At 43.7% G+C, this 17359-nt stretch overlaps 1 protein-coding gene across 3 annotated transcripts in view; it reads right to left on the reverse strand.

Moving 5' to 3' along the window:
- TGFB1I1 (transforming growth factor beta 1 induced transcript 1) overlaps nt 1-17359 on the reverse strand; it is a 110994-nt gene that overhangs the window by 11125 nt on the left and 82510 nt on the right. For all 3 annotated transcript variants that reach the window (XM_033946639.1, XM_033946638.1, XM_033946637.1), the window contains exons 7-9: nt 14176-14370; nt 12091-12264; nt 5136-5217 (exon numbers count right to left, since the gene is read on the reverse strand). In XM_033946639.1, the coding sequence (XP_033802530.1) occupies nt 5136-5217; nt 12091-12264; nt 14176-14370 (451 nt within the window). The remainder of the gene's footprint in view (nt 1-5135; nt 5218-12090; nt 12265-14175; nt 14371-17359) is intronic.

The raw sequence follows: 17359 nt of genomic DNA on the forward strand, positions 1-17359 counted from the left end.
TGGGGAGAGACAAAGAATGACACAAGGAAAGACAAATGATAGAAGGGATCTATGTTTTCAAAGTGCATGAATGCAATTACGTTTGGATACTCCAAGTTGGTCTAATAAAAACTATGACAATCTGCAAATAATCCAATTTTGTCCAGGACTAGCACCAGAATGATGGTGGGTGGCCAAAGGGAAGCCTGACCCAGGTGTCACACCTAAAAGAGAACCATCATGGTCACCATTTTGCCTTCCCGCCACACACAAACAGGGTCAGTGTTAGACATGTTGGGGCCCAGGACAAAAATTAAGGAGAGGACCCCAATTCCTCTCCTCCCTACCCCTCCCCTAATTTCCTCACCCACCAAACTCCCTCCCATCCAGCATATCTCCCTCCCTCCCCCTTCCTCCCAGTCCACCACATGCCTTCCCATCCAGCATCCCTTCCTTCATTTCAAAATCAGCTTCTCCATGGGGCCCCTATGGGTTGGGATGTCCTTACTTTCTCTCCCACCCCATTCCAAAGCTCCCTCACCTTTTAAAATGCAAAGAAAGCTTCCTCAATATCAGAAAAAAAGGCTTCTAGGTCAGCTGCGGGCCGCATGTAGGAACTGCAGCCCGTGGCTTTGTGAAGAGAAATGAGTATGGCTGGAACAAGGAGGGAACTGGCAAGAGGAAGGTAAACACAGGAGGGAGGCTACGAACTTGGGATACAGAATGGAAGGAGGAAGGGAGGGATAGGGGCACCTTGGGACATGAGAGAAGGCACGTTGGAACACAGAAGAAGGGAGGGATCAGTAAGGATGGACAAAGGATGGAAGGAAGGGGCATGAACTTGGGACATAAGAAGGAAGAATGGAGGGAGTGAGGGAAAGATGCTGAGGTAGGGGAGGGAATGGAAAATGAGAATTGTTGGGCATGGGTGTCTGAGGAAGAGGGAAATAAATATGGTGCACATGGGGAAATGAAGAAAGAGGAGATTTCTTGGTCATAGGGAGGGAGAGAGAAATATTGGACATGGTGATGGGAGAGGAGTGAGGTAGAGATGCATGAGGAAAAGAGAGATGAAAGGAGAAATGCTGGATGTGGTGGTGGAGAGGGAACAGTGGGATGAATGAAGAACGAAAGAAAGTATAATCCTCCTACCTCCTATCTTTTCTTTCTACAGTACTTTATTTTGAGGACTGTTTCTTTAATATTTAATGTTATTTAATGTTTTATATAGACTGTGTACTGTATAGGATCTGAGTTGCATAAAAATTCAACTTAAGAACGATTTAATAAACAGAATCCTTTCTTAACCCAGGGACTGCATGTTCTCAGTTTAGATAGGAGGAACAAGTATTGGACATATGCCGCTGTGAGGGACACTGGCTAGAGCAGGTGCACTTTAAAATTTATGGAGGTAAAAGTACCCCTGGGAGGGGATTGACTCTGCTTGAAAGTGAGTGAGGCTTAAGAGATCTGGGGGGGGGGGGGGGTTTCTCCACATCCACAAAACCATGGTTTTGGAGGTATTCATGCAGTAGGTGATGGAGCAGATGAAGGCACAGCAGAAGACAATGGACTATGTTTCTCAAGGACTATGGAACAACAAGCACAATAATAATATGCTGGAAGCCAAAACCAGGAAGCTGCAGAACTTCACAGATGGACTGCACAGATGAGAAACCCGATAGGAATCTGAGGTGCGACTTTTAGCAGGGTCTTTCAAGCAGTGTTGACCTTCAACAAGCTGGGGTCCAAGAATGACACAAGCACTTTCCTAGGCACTTTTGAACAGGTAGCAACAGAGACCTGTGGACCGCGGAGCAGTGGGACATCAGAATAGCTTCCTGCTTGACAAGGGAAGCACATGCAGCTTAAAGGGTATTAGATGCCAAAAGGACTTTGGACAACAAAGAGGTGAAATCAGCCACACAAAATTAGCCATACAATGGAAAAATTTACAGAAGGAAGTTTAGATCTTGAACTTTTCAAAAAGGGGACAGACCTATAGCAGTTGTCAGGCAACTTTTGGACTTAGCATCCCAGTGGCTAGAGCTGGAGAAATAGTCCTCACAGGACATGGTCAAAGTAGAAGTGCTCAAGCAATTTTTGAATATTCTCTCCTTCCCCATTGAAGTCCTGGGTTGCTAAGCAGGACCCAGGGTCAATAGAGGAGGTCATTCTACTGACCCACAGATATATGGAAGCTGAGGAGGGATGGAAAGAAGAAATGAAGGCCCCTAGTAGGACAGGGGATACCTAAACCCCACAAAGATGAGATTGAGGGCTCCTAGGAAAGGAAGGTGGTCTTCTAAGCTCTAGCAACTCAGGAGGGTGAAGTGGGAAGCTACTGGTAGCCAACCCAGACAGGAAACTTGATCAAGCCTGAGATGTTTTGCATGCAAGGAAGAGGGATACTTTCAGAAGTACTGTCCTCAGATAGACTGCTCTTTTCTGGCATAGGCATCAGAGAACCCCTGGATACGAAGGTAGTAACGTCATGAAAAGGGAGGTGCAGGTGGTTGGTGTTGCAGAGGAGGCACTTTTAAACATGGGAGACAATCAGACCCTCAGTTCAGGAGCCCTAGCCAGGAGACTGAAGACTGGGCAAGGGATGGTGCTTTAGGGGGATTATACAAGTGAGACATGCATGGAGATGTAAATCAGGAACCCACCTAAGAGACAAGGCTAACTGAGGATTACAGTAGTCAAGAAGTTATCATTCTTTATGATCTGGGGAGAGATTGGAAGGGAATGTAGGGAATCCTAGCTCTGAAGGAAGCTTTTGTTTCTACAAAAAACAAAAGAATTTTCTAGTCCCGAGCTGGAGGGAAGAAATTAGTTTGGGTGAAACTTTTCATTTTGCTACCCAGGATGTCATAGAAAGTTCAAGAAAGAATCAGAAAAGTAAGGCAATCGGGAGGCCCAGGAAGTGCAAGTGATTAATTTTATCAGGGAAAAGACTTTTTCCTGTTTGGTCAAAATAACCTGTTGTATTGGGTGGAAGGAAAAGACAAGGAGAACATAAACAATTGATGATCCCCAAGCTCTTTAGAGGGACCCTGATAATGTTAGTGCATGCATACTTCTTAGCAGAACTTGTTCTCCCCCTATACGTCATTTCCAATCTCCACTTGTGCCTTACAGAGCCTCTGATCCCCACTCCCCATCTTGGATCCCATCACCCATTCTACCTACCCTCCCGTACCTACTTTGATTACCTCAGTTACTCAGGGCCAGCCCAATACACATTTGATTTCCATTTTACTACATCTGATATTGTACCTTTAACAAACAAATTGCACCAAAGTTATGGTTACCAGATGTCTGGGAAAACCCGGACATGCTCTCTTTTTAGAGGACTGTCTGGGTGCCCAGATGGACTTTCCAAAACCCAGTAGTTTGTCTGGGTTTTAGAAAGCCCCGACCTGCCGGCCATATCTGGAGGGCCCCTGAGAATGATGTCACATGCATCCGTACATGCTTGGAGACCCTCCAGACACAGCCCGAAGGTCAGAAAACAAAGAGGCTTTGTGGGGGACAGGGCTGGAGGTGGAACAGGGCATGGCTAAGGGGTAGAACAGAATGGGGCCATGTGTCTGAGTTTCTCCAGACAAAAATCTGGTAACCCTAACAAAAGTGGATCACAATATAAAAACGAGAAAACATAGAACAAAATGCAAGACATAAATCCTGCAGAAATATTTTCTACACATAGCTCCACTCTGACCAAGAACCCAGTTCTAACAGGTATTTACTGTGAGGCTTGAGGAGGTAAAGACTTCCCAAAACCCAGGCTAGAATGCATGAGCTGGAGTATGCAGCATAGCTTCAGATGGTCACACAGACATCATTCTGACCCCAGAGAACAGAGGGGCACTCTAAGGATTACTGCAGTGAATTTCACATTAAAAACCCAGATACAGATGTCCCTTTAATGTGCTTATATTGTATGGTAAGCTCTCCAAAACCTTACTGTATCTACATTAGTATGACACCTGAAGGCATAAGGGTTATTGTTGTGCTGTACAAGTGGATACAATAAATTTTGGGTGGGTTTTGGAGGGTTCACTACATAATATCAGCAAGTTATAGGGACATTTGTACCTGGGACTCTTTATGTGGCATTCACTACAATACTTTTATGCTCAGCTGTCTGAACACTGCTAAGAATGCAGGCTGCCTGGATGTTGGGAAAGCTTGCTTTTGTGCGTTTTTCATGTGGGCATCTTTATACTTGGGAATGGCCAAAAAAAATAGAGGTACTAAGGGCCAAAACATCTAGATAAGTTATTTAAAAAATAAAAATAAAAAAAGATAGATGTTTTGTAGTTTTAAAAATGAACATTTTCTCTGCTATATTTCTGGATGTCTTTCCCAAAACATCCAAACACGGACTTAGATGACCTATCAAAAATTCCCCTCCATGGTAACCAACGGGATGGCCCCAGAATGGAAAGAGTAAGAGATTGTAGCAACTAAGGCAGGATCTGTGAGTAGCCATTCCCAATCCAGCTACTGGGGCACATCTAACCCCATCAGGTTTTCCACAATAAATATTCATGAGTTAGATTTGCATTCAAAACTATCTCATGCTTATTCATTGTGGATATCCTGAAAACCCAATGAGACCAAGTGTGCCCTGAGGACTGGGCTAGGAATGGCTGAGAAATTAAAAGGGAAGAAAGTGCAAGATAGTGTTGTAAGGAGACAATGAACAGAGAAAGCAGAAGTGGAAGGGCACAGAAGAAACAGAAATAGTTTATAGAAATGTGAAATGGTAAATCGAGTGTGTGTAAAAGAGTACTGTACAAGGGGAAGAAGAGGTGAGGAAAGCTTGAGAATGCATTAAAGTGGCAGGGGGACGTGGGGAAAAGTGCTCTGTAGGAGGGTAGAAAACTTGGGGTGGATCTTCCTCTGGTGGAAAGGGAAGAAAGAAGAGAGAATGCCTGAAGGAGGAAGCCATATATGGCTCAGTAGGGTAGAAAGACTCCTAGTGGAGGTCACAGAAACCAGAATTGTAACAAAATTCTAAGAAAATAAAGAACAGAGGATAATTACATATAAAGATGTGAGAGCAAACAATGAACATGAGAAAGCTTTGTAGTTTTGCATCAGAAATGGACAGACTGAGAAGCCATCTATTATTGTTGCTAACCTACCTTCTTCCCCAAAGGGTCTCCCACATTTCACACAGCAGAAATGCTCTGGGTGCCAATTCTTATCCAAGGCAGTCACCATTTTCTGAGAGGACAAAAAGTCAGCATCAGAAATATTATGCATGATACAGTATGGGTAACATAATAGAATGGAAAGCAAGGTGGAGATACCAGAATATATATACAGACCCATGGAATAAAATTTAGAATGCAAATTAAGGGCCTCTTATGCATGCTATAAGTCAGGCATGTCCAACAGGTAGATCGCGATCTACCTGTAGATCGCGGAGGTCAGAGGTAGATCACTCCATTGCTAGGAGAGAGCTCGTGCCAGCAGGTCATCTGTCAAGGGCTTGCCGCCGCTGCTGATACTTTGCCTGCTTTTTTTCCCTGCCTGCAGGAATCTTGCCTGCGGGTGTATTGGGGGTGCTTGTTGTTTTTGTGCTAATAGTTTGTGGGTACCCCAGGGAGCTGCTGCTGCCTGTGCCCTGCGACGATACGCCACAGTCATAGCTGGTCTGCCTCTCAGAATCACCCATTCCTACCCCCGTCCCAATACCCCTTAGAAGTGTGTTATCCATTCGCCCAGCCTTTACCTAAACACACTTACCATATTAGTTGTGTCATGTGCTGGTAGTTGGTCGCTTTATAGTTCACTTTCATTAAATGTTTTCGGGCAGACACAACAAAGTGTTAAGAATTTGGTGATTTTGGTGGGCTTTTCCAATTTTGATCAAACTTGCCTATGCCTTGCCTTCGAATTGGTTCAAACCACTGTGACTTTTGCTTGCCTCTGCAATTTTATTTTGCCTAGCCTTTGCATTGATTCTACACTGCAATTTTATTTTGCCTTGCCTTTGCGTTGATTCTACACTGTGTGCAGAATTTATTAAATCGTGTGTGGTGGTATTTGAACTTGCTTGGCGGTATTTGATTTTATCTGGTTTGCTGGACAGGTGTTTGAGTTTTTATGTTGATTGTTTGGTGGTATTTGATTATTGGTGCCAGTATGATGAATTCTTATTTTTACTTTTAGAACTGCTTGTGTGGTTTTGGCATCTCCAGTCCTTGTATTGCACAAAGGACTACAGGGTGAAACTGAAAGAAGCCAAGAGAGAGATACGTCTGGCGAAAGCACAGGCGGAAGAACAAATGGCTAAAAAATGTAAAAAAGGGAGACAAAACTTTTTTCAGATATATTAGTGAAAGGAGGAAGATGAAAAATGGAATTGCTAAACTAAAAGATGCTGGGAACTGATATGTGGAGAGTGATGAGGAAAAAGCAAATGTGCTAAACAAATACTTCTGTTCTGTGTTCACAGAAGAAAATCCTGGAGAAGGACCGAGATTGTCTGGCAAAGTTACACGAGCAAATGGAGTAGATTCTGGGTCATTCACGGAGGAGAGTGTTTATGAGCAATTTGAAAAACTTAAGGTGGACAAAGCGATGGGACCAGACGGGATCCATTCCAGGATACTAAGGAAGCTCAGAGAGGTTCTGGCGAGTCCTATTAAAAGACTTGTTCAACAAATCTCTGGAGAAGGGAGTGGTTCCCGGGGATTGGAGGAGAGCGGATGTGGTCCCTATTCACAAAAGTGGTCACAGGGATGAAGCAGGAAACTACAGGCCAGTGAGCCTCACTTTGGTTGTTGGAAAAATAATGGATGTGTTGCTGAAAGAAAGGATAGTGTACTTCCTTGAATCTAATGGGCTACAGGATCCGAGGCAACATGGCTTTACAAAAGGTAAATCGTGCCAAACGAACCTGATTGAATTTTTTGATTGGGTGACCAGAGAGCTGGATCGAGGACATATGCTAGATGTAATTTACTTAGATTTCAGCAAAGCCTTTGATACAGTTCCTCATAAGAGGCTGTTGAACAAACTTGAAGGGCTGAAGTTAGGACCCAAAGTGGTGAACTGGGTTAGAAACTGGTTGTCAGACAGATGCCAGAGGGTGGTGGTTAATGGAAGTCGCTCGAAGAAAGGAAAGGTGAGTAGTGGAGTCCCTCAGGGTTTGGTGATGGGGCCAATCCTGTTCAATATGTATGTGAGTGACATTGCTGAAGGGTTAGAAGGAAAAGTGTGTCTTTTTGCAGATGATACCAAGATTTGTAACAGAATAAACACCAAAGAGGGAGTGGAAAATATGAAAAGGATCTGCAAAAGTTAGAGGAATGGCCTAATACCTGGCAACTAAAATTTAATGCAAAGAAATACAGAGTAATGCATTTGGGGATTAATAATCGGAAGGAACTGTATATGCTGGGAGGTGAGAAGCTGATATGCACAGACGGGGAGAGGGACCTTGGGGTGATAGTGTCTGAAGATCTAAAGGCGAAAAAAAACAGTGTGAAAAGGCGGTGGCTGCTGCCAGAAGGATGCTGGGCTGTATAAAGAGAGGCATAGCCAGTAGAAGGAAGAAGGTGTTGATGTCCCTGTACAGGTCATTGGTAAGGCCCCACTTGGAGTATTGTATTCAGTTTTGGAGACCGTATCTGGCGAAGGACATAAGAAAACTTGAAGCGGTTCAGAGGAGGGCGACAAAAATGATAGGAGGCTTGCGCCAGAAGATGTATGAGGAGAGACTGGAAGCCCTGAATATGTATACCCTAGAGGAAAGGAGGGACAGGGGAGATATGATTCAGACGTTCAAAGGAAAATGGTAAAACCAGAGGACATAATTTGAGGTTGAGGGGTGGTAGATTCAAGAGCAATGTTAGGAAACTCTACTTTATGGAGAGGGTGGTGGATGCTTGGAATGTGCTGCCGAGAGAGGTGGTAGAAAGGAAAACAGAATCAGAAAATAATATTAAATATTGAACTAAGGCCAGTACTGGGCAGACTTGCACGGTCTGTGTCTGTATATGGCCGTTTGAGGGAGGATGGGCTGGACAGAGCTTCAATGGCTGGGAGGGTTTAGATGGGTTGGAGTAGGTTTTAACGGAGATTTCGGCAGTTGGAACCCAAGCACAGTACCAGGTAGAGCTTTGGATTCTTGCCCAGAAATAGCTAAGAAGAAAAAATTAAAAAAATTTAAATTGAATCAGGTTGGGCAGACTGGATAGACCATTTCTCTGCCGTCATCTACTATCCTATATAATAAAACCCTAAGGGTTTCGTGTTCCCTGCCGCCGTGGTGTGTGATCCGTGGCGGTGTTCCATTTTAGAACCCGACGGCAGGGAACACTCTGGCCACTCCCCTCCTCCCGCCCTCACTCACCAACTGCTGCTGCTGGAGGAAGCTGCAGGCAAGCTCTCTCCCAGCGGCGCCAGAGCCGCATCATTGCCGCCCAGTACCGCTGACGACGCCACTCTTCAAAGGAGCCTGGTGAGAATAGCGGCCGTCTGTAACAAACTTCGCAGGCCACTCAGCAGCTCAGTAGCACGTTTCCTCTGACGTACGCGATCGTGTCAGAAGGAACTTGCTACTGAGGTGCATAGCGGCCTGCAAGGTTCGCTACAGCTGGCCGCTATCCTCACCAGGTTGCAAACGAACATGTTGGACAGGGGGAGCAGGTAAGGGGCGCTGATGGGCCGGGGCGCAGTGAAGAGGGACAGGGGGAGCACGGAAGAGGTGCTGATGGACAGGGGAACAGGAAAGAGGGACAGGGGGAGCACGAAAGAGGTGCTGATGGGCCGGGGAGCAGGGTTGAGGGACAGGGGGAGCACGGAAGAGGTGCTGATGGACGGGGGAACAGGAAAGAGGCTGCAAATGAACATGCTGGACAGGGGGAGCAGGTAAGGGGCGCTGATGGACCGGGGAGCACGGAAGAGGTGCTGATGGGCTGGGGAGCAGGGAAGAGGGACAGGGGGAGCACGGAAGAGGTGCTGATGGACTGGAGAGCAGGGAAGAGGGACAGGGGGAGCACGGAAGAGGTGCTGATGGACTGGAGAACAGGGAAGAAGGGCAGGGGGAGCACGGAAGAGGTGCTGATGGACTGGGGAGCAGGGAAGAGGGACAGGGGGAGCACAGAAGAGGTGCTGATGGACTGGGGAGCAGGGAAGAGGGACAGGGGGAACACGGAAGAGGTGCTGATGGACGGGGGAACAGGAAAGAGGCTGCAAATGAACATGCTGGACAGGGGGAGCAGGTAAGGGGCGCTGATGGACCGGGGAGCACGGAAGAGGTGCTGATGGGCTGGGGAGCAGGAAAGAGGGACAGGGGGAGCACGGAAGAGGTGCTGATGGACTGGAGAGCAGGGAAGAGGGACAGGGGGAGCACTGAAGAGGTGCTGATGGACTGGGGAGCAGGGAAGAGGGACAGGGGGAGCACAGAAGAGGTGCTGCTGGACACGGGGGACATAAAAGGAAGGGAGAAGGACTACTTCTGGACAGGGGGAGCTGGCAAGGGGTGGTGGTGGACAGTGGAGGAAAAAGAGACCGAAAGAAAGAAAGACAGACAGAAAGCAGCCAAGGAGAGAGAGAAAGAGAAAGACACATCTATTCTAGCACCCGTTAATGTAACGGGCTTAAAGACTAGTGTTATTATGTTACTATGTTACATCATCCAGAGTCTTCAGTTCCTGTTGATCTTTAATACTTTGGGACAGTGACAGTTTTGGACCAGATTCAGCCACTGTTTATACTAACTTAGCAGGTTTGGCCTCCTTACATCCAGCCACCCCGGTATAACGAAGATGAGTGTTCCAAAGAAGAGCAAAACCTACCACTTTCATGATGAATGGGAAATAGACTACTTCTTCATCACGGTGAAAGACAAGTGTTGTTGACTAATTTGTAATGCCCCAGTATCCTTGCCCAAAAAGGGTAATCTGGAATGTCATTATAAGGCTCTGCATAGCAATTGTAAACTGAAGCTCAAAGAACTTAAATCAAAATTGGGCTACTCAGCAACAGTTGATGGCGAAACCAAGGTCACATTCGGTCAATGCAACCATAGCATCCTTCAAGGTCAGTAACCTGATCACAAAGAAATGCAAACCTTTCACTGAAGGGGAATTTGTAAAAGATTGTTTTCTTGAAGCAGCTGACAATCTTTTTGAAGGATTTAAAAATAAGAAAGAGATCATAGCTGCTATTCAAGATGTACAATTGTCAAGAAACACCATCGTGTGGCAAATCGAAAAGATGTGTGGAGACACAACTGAACAATTATTGAAGGATGTTTCAAATTGTGTTGCTTTCTCACTCCAACTGGATGAATCTACAGACATAAGAGACATAGCCCAGTTATTAGTCTTTATCCAGATGGTTTTTGAAGACTTCAGTGTCAAAGAAGAACTACTTGGAATGATTTCTTTAAAAGAGAGAATTACCGGTCAGGAAATATTCAATTCTTTGTATGTGACAGAAATCTGTTCTGTTATCCAGGAATTCGAAAATAGATTCTGTGACTTCCAAAAAATTGGAACAGTTGTGGAGTACTTGTCATACCCATTCAAAGTAGATGTGGACATTAAAGAAACTGCAGCTGCTATCAGTAAAAATTACTCATTGAACAAGCCACCTCTTGAAAATGAAAAAACCCTTAAAAATGACATTTTTCTCAAGAACCGTGCTGAGCAAGAATCGTTTTGGAAGCTAGTGCCTAGAGACAAGTTTTCCAACTTGAGAAGATGCAGTGAAGCTGTACACTCCTGTTTCGATTCAACTTATTTGTGTGAATCTGTGTTTTCCCATCTGAAAATGACAAAGAGTACATAACGTTCCAACATGACAGATGAACATCTCCAGGATTCCCTGAGACTGCTCCTCACGCAATATTCACCCAACTTCAAAAAGTTGGTGGATGACATGCAGGTTCAGAGGTCTCACTAATAAGCAAGAGCGAAATATTAAAGATTGTGCAAGATCAGCCTGGATCAATACTCGACCTAAATTTAACACAAATTACTCAATAAAAGTTAAAGAAAGTTATTACTTAATAAAACTAAGAAAAAATGTACTTTCCATTTATCCTCACAGTTATTACTGGATCTTCGTCTCTGTTTTGTTTTTGCTTTGCTTAACAGCTGATCATATCCAAGTAAATGACAGAAGGTTCATTAAAAATGGGGGGAAGGGAAAATCCTCCAACTTTATTGAGTTAAAATTCAATTTGAAACTAATTTGAAACTTAATTTTCATGGTGGTAGATCACCGGCACTTTTGGCTGGAAAAAAGTAGATCATGACCTGTTTGAAGTTGAACATGCCTGCTATAAATCATTGTTGCAGTCGTTCAGGTCTCGTCGCATCTGGGCATTCATGTATTTTACACCTGTATTTTAGAACAGAATCTGCCAACATGGAGCCTGTTCCAAAATACAAGGAAATGTGTTTATGCACTGGGAACATGCAGTGTTTATGCACTGGGAACATGCAGCATAAACATCTGTTTTAAAAAATTGTATAGCATTATAGATGTTTAGAAAGCTAGCACATAACTGGTTATCTTTGCAATCTTAGAAACATAACTGGTTACATATTTTCCCAGTGCTATCATAGGGACCCGTTAGCCTTGCCAGCTTAGATTTGGGGGGGCCAAAAATCGCTAAGAGATTAAAGAGGGCAATCCTTCGATCCCTCCAGTGTAATGATGCTCAGTAACAGCTGGTTACTAAATCCTAAATTTGCTTGGCAGCAGGTATAATTCCCAATGTTGATCTTATAGGACAGTGTCTCACAAACTTTCCAGCCAGCGGCATACTATCCAGTGCCCCGGCTGGAAGGCACCCGGAAGTGCGCAGAGGCCCATCTGGCTGCAACCCACTTCAGTGGAGGAATCTGAGAGGTCCTTCATTTCCCTATCCTGTTTCTCCTCCATCCCATCCCCTCTGATACAACAGAATTATAGCAGAATTATCTAAAGTGATGTGGAAATAACAAAAGATACATTGGAGCTATTAGAATATGGAGATGAAAAATGTAGAGTGAACAGAAGAGCAAGAGAGATCAAAAGTTATAACTCAGGTTTTTTAAATTTTTGAGTTTTGAAGATACTGAATTCACTTACATCTAAAATGGGCTCATTGCAGAGCCCGCAGCGTGGGGAAAAGAGGTGGAAATAATCTCTTTCACAGTAGGGCAAACCATCCTTTTCAAAAAAGTTTGTGCCTCCCATTTCTTTCTGGCAGTGACTGCAAACAAAATGCTCAGGGTGCCAGGTTTGTCCTAGTGCTGTCACTACCTGGAAGAAAAAACATTCTGGTTAAGAATAAAGAGCAAGGTTACCTCCAATACAAACAACTACACACAAAAGAAAGGCTTTAATAGACTGCAACACTGGAGAGAGAAAACCAGAAATGCATTTCCTTTTCTACTGAACACAATACAGACATTTGCTATGCACATTTCCCAAAGCTAATATATTCCATTTAAAACATACAAAATAAAATGCTTTTCTTCTACTTTTGTTGTCTGGCCATTTAATTTTTCCAAATAGGCCTCAAAAAAACAAAAAGAAATTTACCAACAAATGATATCAAATATGAAAAATAGTTGATGCACGTTGCACTTTATATTATATTTATTTAAGGTCACATGATGTATGGGGCAGGATTTATTTAGACGTTGTTCTAAGTGCTTGTTCACTCATGAATACCTGCCCGGGGCTGTCGTTCATTCGGAGGGAAACCCAAGCCCATACTGAAACCTTTTAGTTAATTCTTTTTTATCATTTGGAATATTTTTCCCGTTTTTTCAAAGTGCCACATGCCTTCAATGGTGATTTATCCTGGATAATTCTTACCAACTATTTTTCACATTTAATTTTTCCATCATGTTAGTTTCAGTTTCTCTTTTCTGTTTTCCTGTCCGTCATCTGCTAATTCTCTTTCAAGTGGCTGCTGTCCATTTGCTTTTTTCTCCTCTCTATTTCCTCACTACATCTGCTTTTGACATATGGATTGTTCCTTTTTAGCTCTTTTCCCTCTTTTTTTCTTTTCTGCCTATCAACTCAAATTTCACCCTCTTTCTCATCTTTATTTTTCAGCTACCTATCAAATTTACATCTTCTTTCACATACTAGCTCTCCCATTACCTCTCTCACTCCTTCCCAGTCCTCCATTCCCTTTCATCTTTAATCTACTCCCCATTGCCTTATTTGCACCCTCTGTAATCACTATCCTCTCATTAATTTACCGTACTTGCTACCTCATCCTCCCTTTTCTGGCCTCTCCCACATAGTTCCACTATTTCCAGGTCTTCCTCCATCCACCCTTCTAGCTCAGCATCTGCTCCCTCTTTTTCCCCTCCCTGTCCTCATAGCCTCATCTCCCTGTCCCTTTTCTCTTTCCTCCTGCTCTCTCCCCCATTATCCCCCATTTTCCCTCTCTTTCCTCACACCTATTGTCAGCATCTCTCTTTTACTCCTTTTGGCTTCTGGATTCAACCTATCCTTCTTTTGCCCTTTCTCCACCTTCTATAGATCTCTCATCCAACCCCATTTCCAACATCTCTTCGCCTCTCCCACTGTCCAGCAATTTTCCCTCTCTTCCCCCACATATTCAGCATCACTCCCTCCCCTCCACCCCATTGCTGCATTTCTCCCTTCCTCTCCAGTCCCCTCCACCCCCCATCCAGCAATTCTCCCTCTCTTCTCACCCCCCACACAGTATCTCTCCTTCCCTCTCTTATCTCGCTGCACTCTCCTCTTCCTGCAATGGGTCAGTGGCAGCGATTCTCACACACTTCCTTCTGCTAACCCAGAAGCCTCCGCTCTGCTGCGTCCTACCCTCCCCTGTCACAGTTTCTTATTTCTTTACGTAGCAGAAGGGAGGTTTCTGGTTTAGCGGTAGGCACATGTGAAAATCACTGCTACTAATCCATTGCAGAAAGAGGAGAGAGGGAAGGAGAAATGCTGTGTGAAGGAAAGAGAGAATGAATTGCTGGACATGGGTTGCCACTGAAGGAATGAGACAGGACCACTGTGTTATCAAGGTGCATTGTTGCTGGGCAGGCCTGAACCCACACTGGGTGAGCCCAGGCCCACCTGTGGCTATGCCCTTGAATTATCTCAGACAGTCAGAAGTATAGGTCAAGCACAACCAACCCATTTCTATCATAGACCACTGTCCCAGGAAATGTGATAGTTCCTTACTTGTCCAGCAATGGGTTTCTGGCAGGAGGCACACAAGCCCTTGGCCACTGTGGAGATGCCCTGCCGGGTCAAATCAGACTGTAACATCACCAGCATGCTGTCCAGATTCCCACTCTGTGGAGGCACTGTGGTCTGTACCACTGGCTGTGGACTGGCAACTGTGCTCTGAGTCTGAGGAGGATTGATGGGAGGAGCCTAGTATCGAGACATAATTGTGTAGACTGTCAAATATGAACATAAATATTAAATGAACATAAAGATTTAAACATGTAATATACTAAAATTGTATTCTCTCACTCTCCCATAGTGCTCTCCTATCAACCTTAGAATTTTTTTCATTATTTATGTTCATTTCATTATTTTTTCATTATTTTTCATTATTTTTTTCATTATTTATGTTCAATCTTTATGTTCATTTAAAGATTCAATGAACATAAAGATTAAAACATGTAATATACTAAAATTGTATTCTCTCACTCTCCCATAGTGCTCTCCTATCAATCTTAGAATTTTTTTCATTATAATTAAAAATATTAATAGTGTTAAAACATTAATATTCTCACAGATTGCGGAAAAAGTGCATTCATGCAGTTCTGACAGGATATAATTTATTCATTTAGTTATGATAGGAAATGCATTAAAATTGATATAGCAAGAAATAATATATTGATTTCCTCATGAGAGCAAGATTGAAAGTGATATGGTAGTAGGCAGTAAAAATGATGGAGCAATATAATTGTAGGAAATGAGGGAACAGTGATATATTAATTGAGGGAAGGAAGTATAGAGCGACATGGCAACCATTACCACAATAATTATCATGTTATTGGGGACCATGTCTAAAGACCACCCGGTATTACCATGGTACTGGGGTGGTATTATTGCAAGAACAGAAACCAATATAGCGATATTGGGGAACATATCTTAAAAACCTGGTGGTTTAGTGGCCTCTTTTAGGGGTAGGAAAGATCCCCCAGTCTGCCATTAATAGTGTCTGAAAATGACTGCCGAGACTTCATGTGGCAACCTGACAAGACTTCTATGAATCTCGTGAAGCTGCCGCATGAAGTCTCGCAGCCATTCTGAAACTCTATTAGCAGTGAATTTAGTGGCAGCAGTGGGCAGGAAAGCTATGGATCTTTCCTGTCCCTGAAGAGGCCACTAGACCACCAGGTTTTTAAAGGTATGTCTGGGGAGGGGCGGGGAGGAGAGGAGAGAGAATTTAGACCAGGGGAGAGGGGATGGTGGAGGGAAGAGGGAAGAAGGAAGGAAAAAAAAGAAAAGAAATGCCAGACCAGGGAGGAGAAGGGGAGCGATACCAGATCAGAGAAGGGGAGAAATGCCAGACCAAGGAAGGGATAGGGAGGGGAGGGAAGGAGAGAGATGCCAGACCAATGAAGGGGAGGGAAGGAGAAAAATGCCAAACCAGGGAAGGGGAGGGTGAGTATAGATGCCAGACCAGACTAGGGAAGGGAGAGGAGATGCCATACTGTGGAAAGGAGAAGAGAAAGATGGCAGACCACAGGAGGGGTAAAGGGGAAGACAGAGATGTCAGAACATGGGGAGAGAGAGGTAAGAGATGGTGCATAGTGATGGAGGAGAAAGTGGGCGAAAGAAGAGACTGTACACAGGGATGGGTGGGGAAAGGAAGAGAGATGAAAGAAATACTGGATAGATGAGAATAGGGGAGAAGAAAGAGGGAGGAGATAGTACATTTGAATGGGGGAGGGGAGCAGAAGGGAAGGGTAGATTGAAGGAGGAGATGATACATATGAATAAATGGGAATAGAAGAGAGGACATCGAAAAAGTAGATAGATTTGAGAAGAAAGCAGAAAAATGGAAGAAAGTTGAATGTTAAAAGTTAATGCCAAAGATGGATGTAGATGTTTATAAAAATACTCAGAGATATGGAACTCTGAAGGGAAGGCTGAAAAACCTCCCTTAGGTAAAGAGTTCACCTTCCAGTCATTGTTATTTCATAAAAAATCTTTGATCACAAACTCCAAAAGGCTGTGCATGAAACAATTTCAAAAGATTCAAAATAATCCAACGATTTGTCTTGTTCTAATGTTCTGCAAAAGTCACTTCACAACAAATGCTGATGAAACTTGCACTTAGCACTCTACACTCCCATGGCCTTAATAATGAGATCGAGTGGCTGGCATTTCTGTAATTCATTTCTCATATACAAGCAAAGTTTGGTCATAAACATACAGGCTTCATCTTCACCTCCATCCGATTCCATCTTGGTGAGGTTTCCCATCTTTGTTGGCATGAGTATCTCAGGCATCATGACGTTATTACGTTTTCTGATGTCATGACGTTTTTTGACGTTTTTGGTTCAAAAACGCCAGTGACTAGCTACCTGTCTGGCGGTTAGAATTTTCAGAAGCTACTTTATCAACTCTTCAGCCGTGGTATGTACACTCCGAGGAGCCTTTTGAATTTTGTACTTTGTGAATCTTGTGCTTCCTATCTTTAGTTTTGCCTTTGGCAGCATTTAGAGTTTACATATACTTGTGTGGGTATTTCACTTCACTCACACCCAACATGATACATTTGTTTTTCATTAGAACTGTTCGTTGCAAGTCACGAAGCCGAGTCTATCCAGCATATTTTCCAATCAGGAACCTGTTTGAACACACAACATTCGGGTCCCCTGAAGCAGGGATCGAAACGGGGCCACGTTGGGACCCCTTCAATCCTGCTTACAAGCTAAGTGCAAATTTCATTAGCATTTGTTGTGAAGTGACTTTTGCTGAACATCAGAACAAGACAAATCGTTGGATTATTTTGAATCTTTTGAAATTGTTTCATGCACAGCCTTTTGGAGTTTGTGATCAAAGATTTTTTATGAAATAACAATGACTGGAAGGTGAACTCTTTACCTAAGGGAGGTTTTTCAGCCTTCCCTTCAGAGTATCTCTGAGTATTTTTATAAACATCTGTTTGATCACTCTCCATAGGCTTGTTACCATTATAGGTCAGTATTGTGTTAGATATATCTTTAGCTTATTCTGACCTAGAGTCTATACTCAGTATCCCTGAACGTATTGCAGCAAAAGATGGATGTAGGGCAGAAATTGAAGAAGAGAGAAAACCAGCAAATGGATAAGAAGACCCTGGAAATAGTTATGAGCACAGACAAAAGGAAGTGCAACCAGAGACTAGGAAAAGAGTATT

The sequence above is a fragment of the Geotrypetes seraphini genome, chromosome 5, assembly GCF_902459505.1.
Source record: "Geotrypetes seraphini chromosome 5, aGeoSer1.1, whole genome shotgun sequence".
NCBI lineage: Eukaryota > Metazoa > Chordata > Amphibia > Gymnophiona > Dermophiidae > Geotrypetes > Geotrypetes seraphini.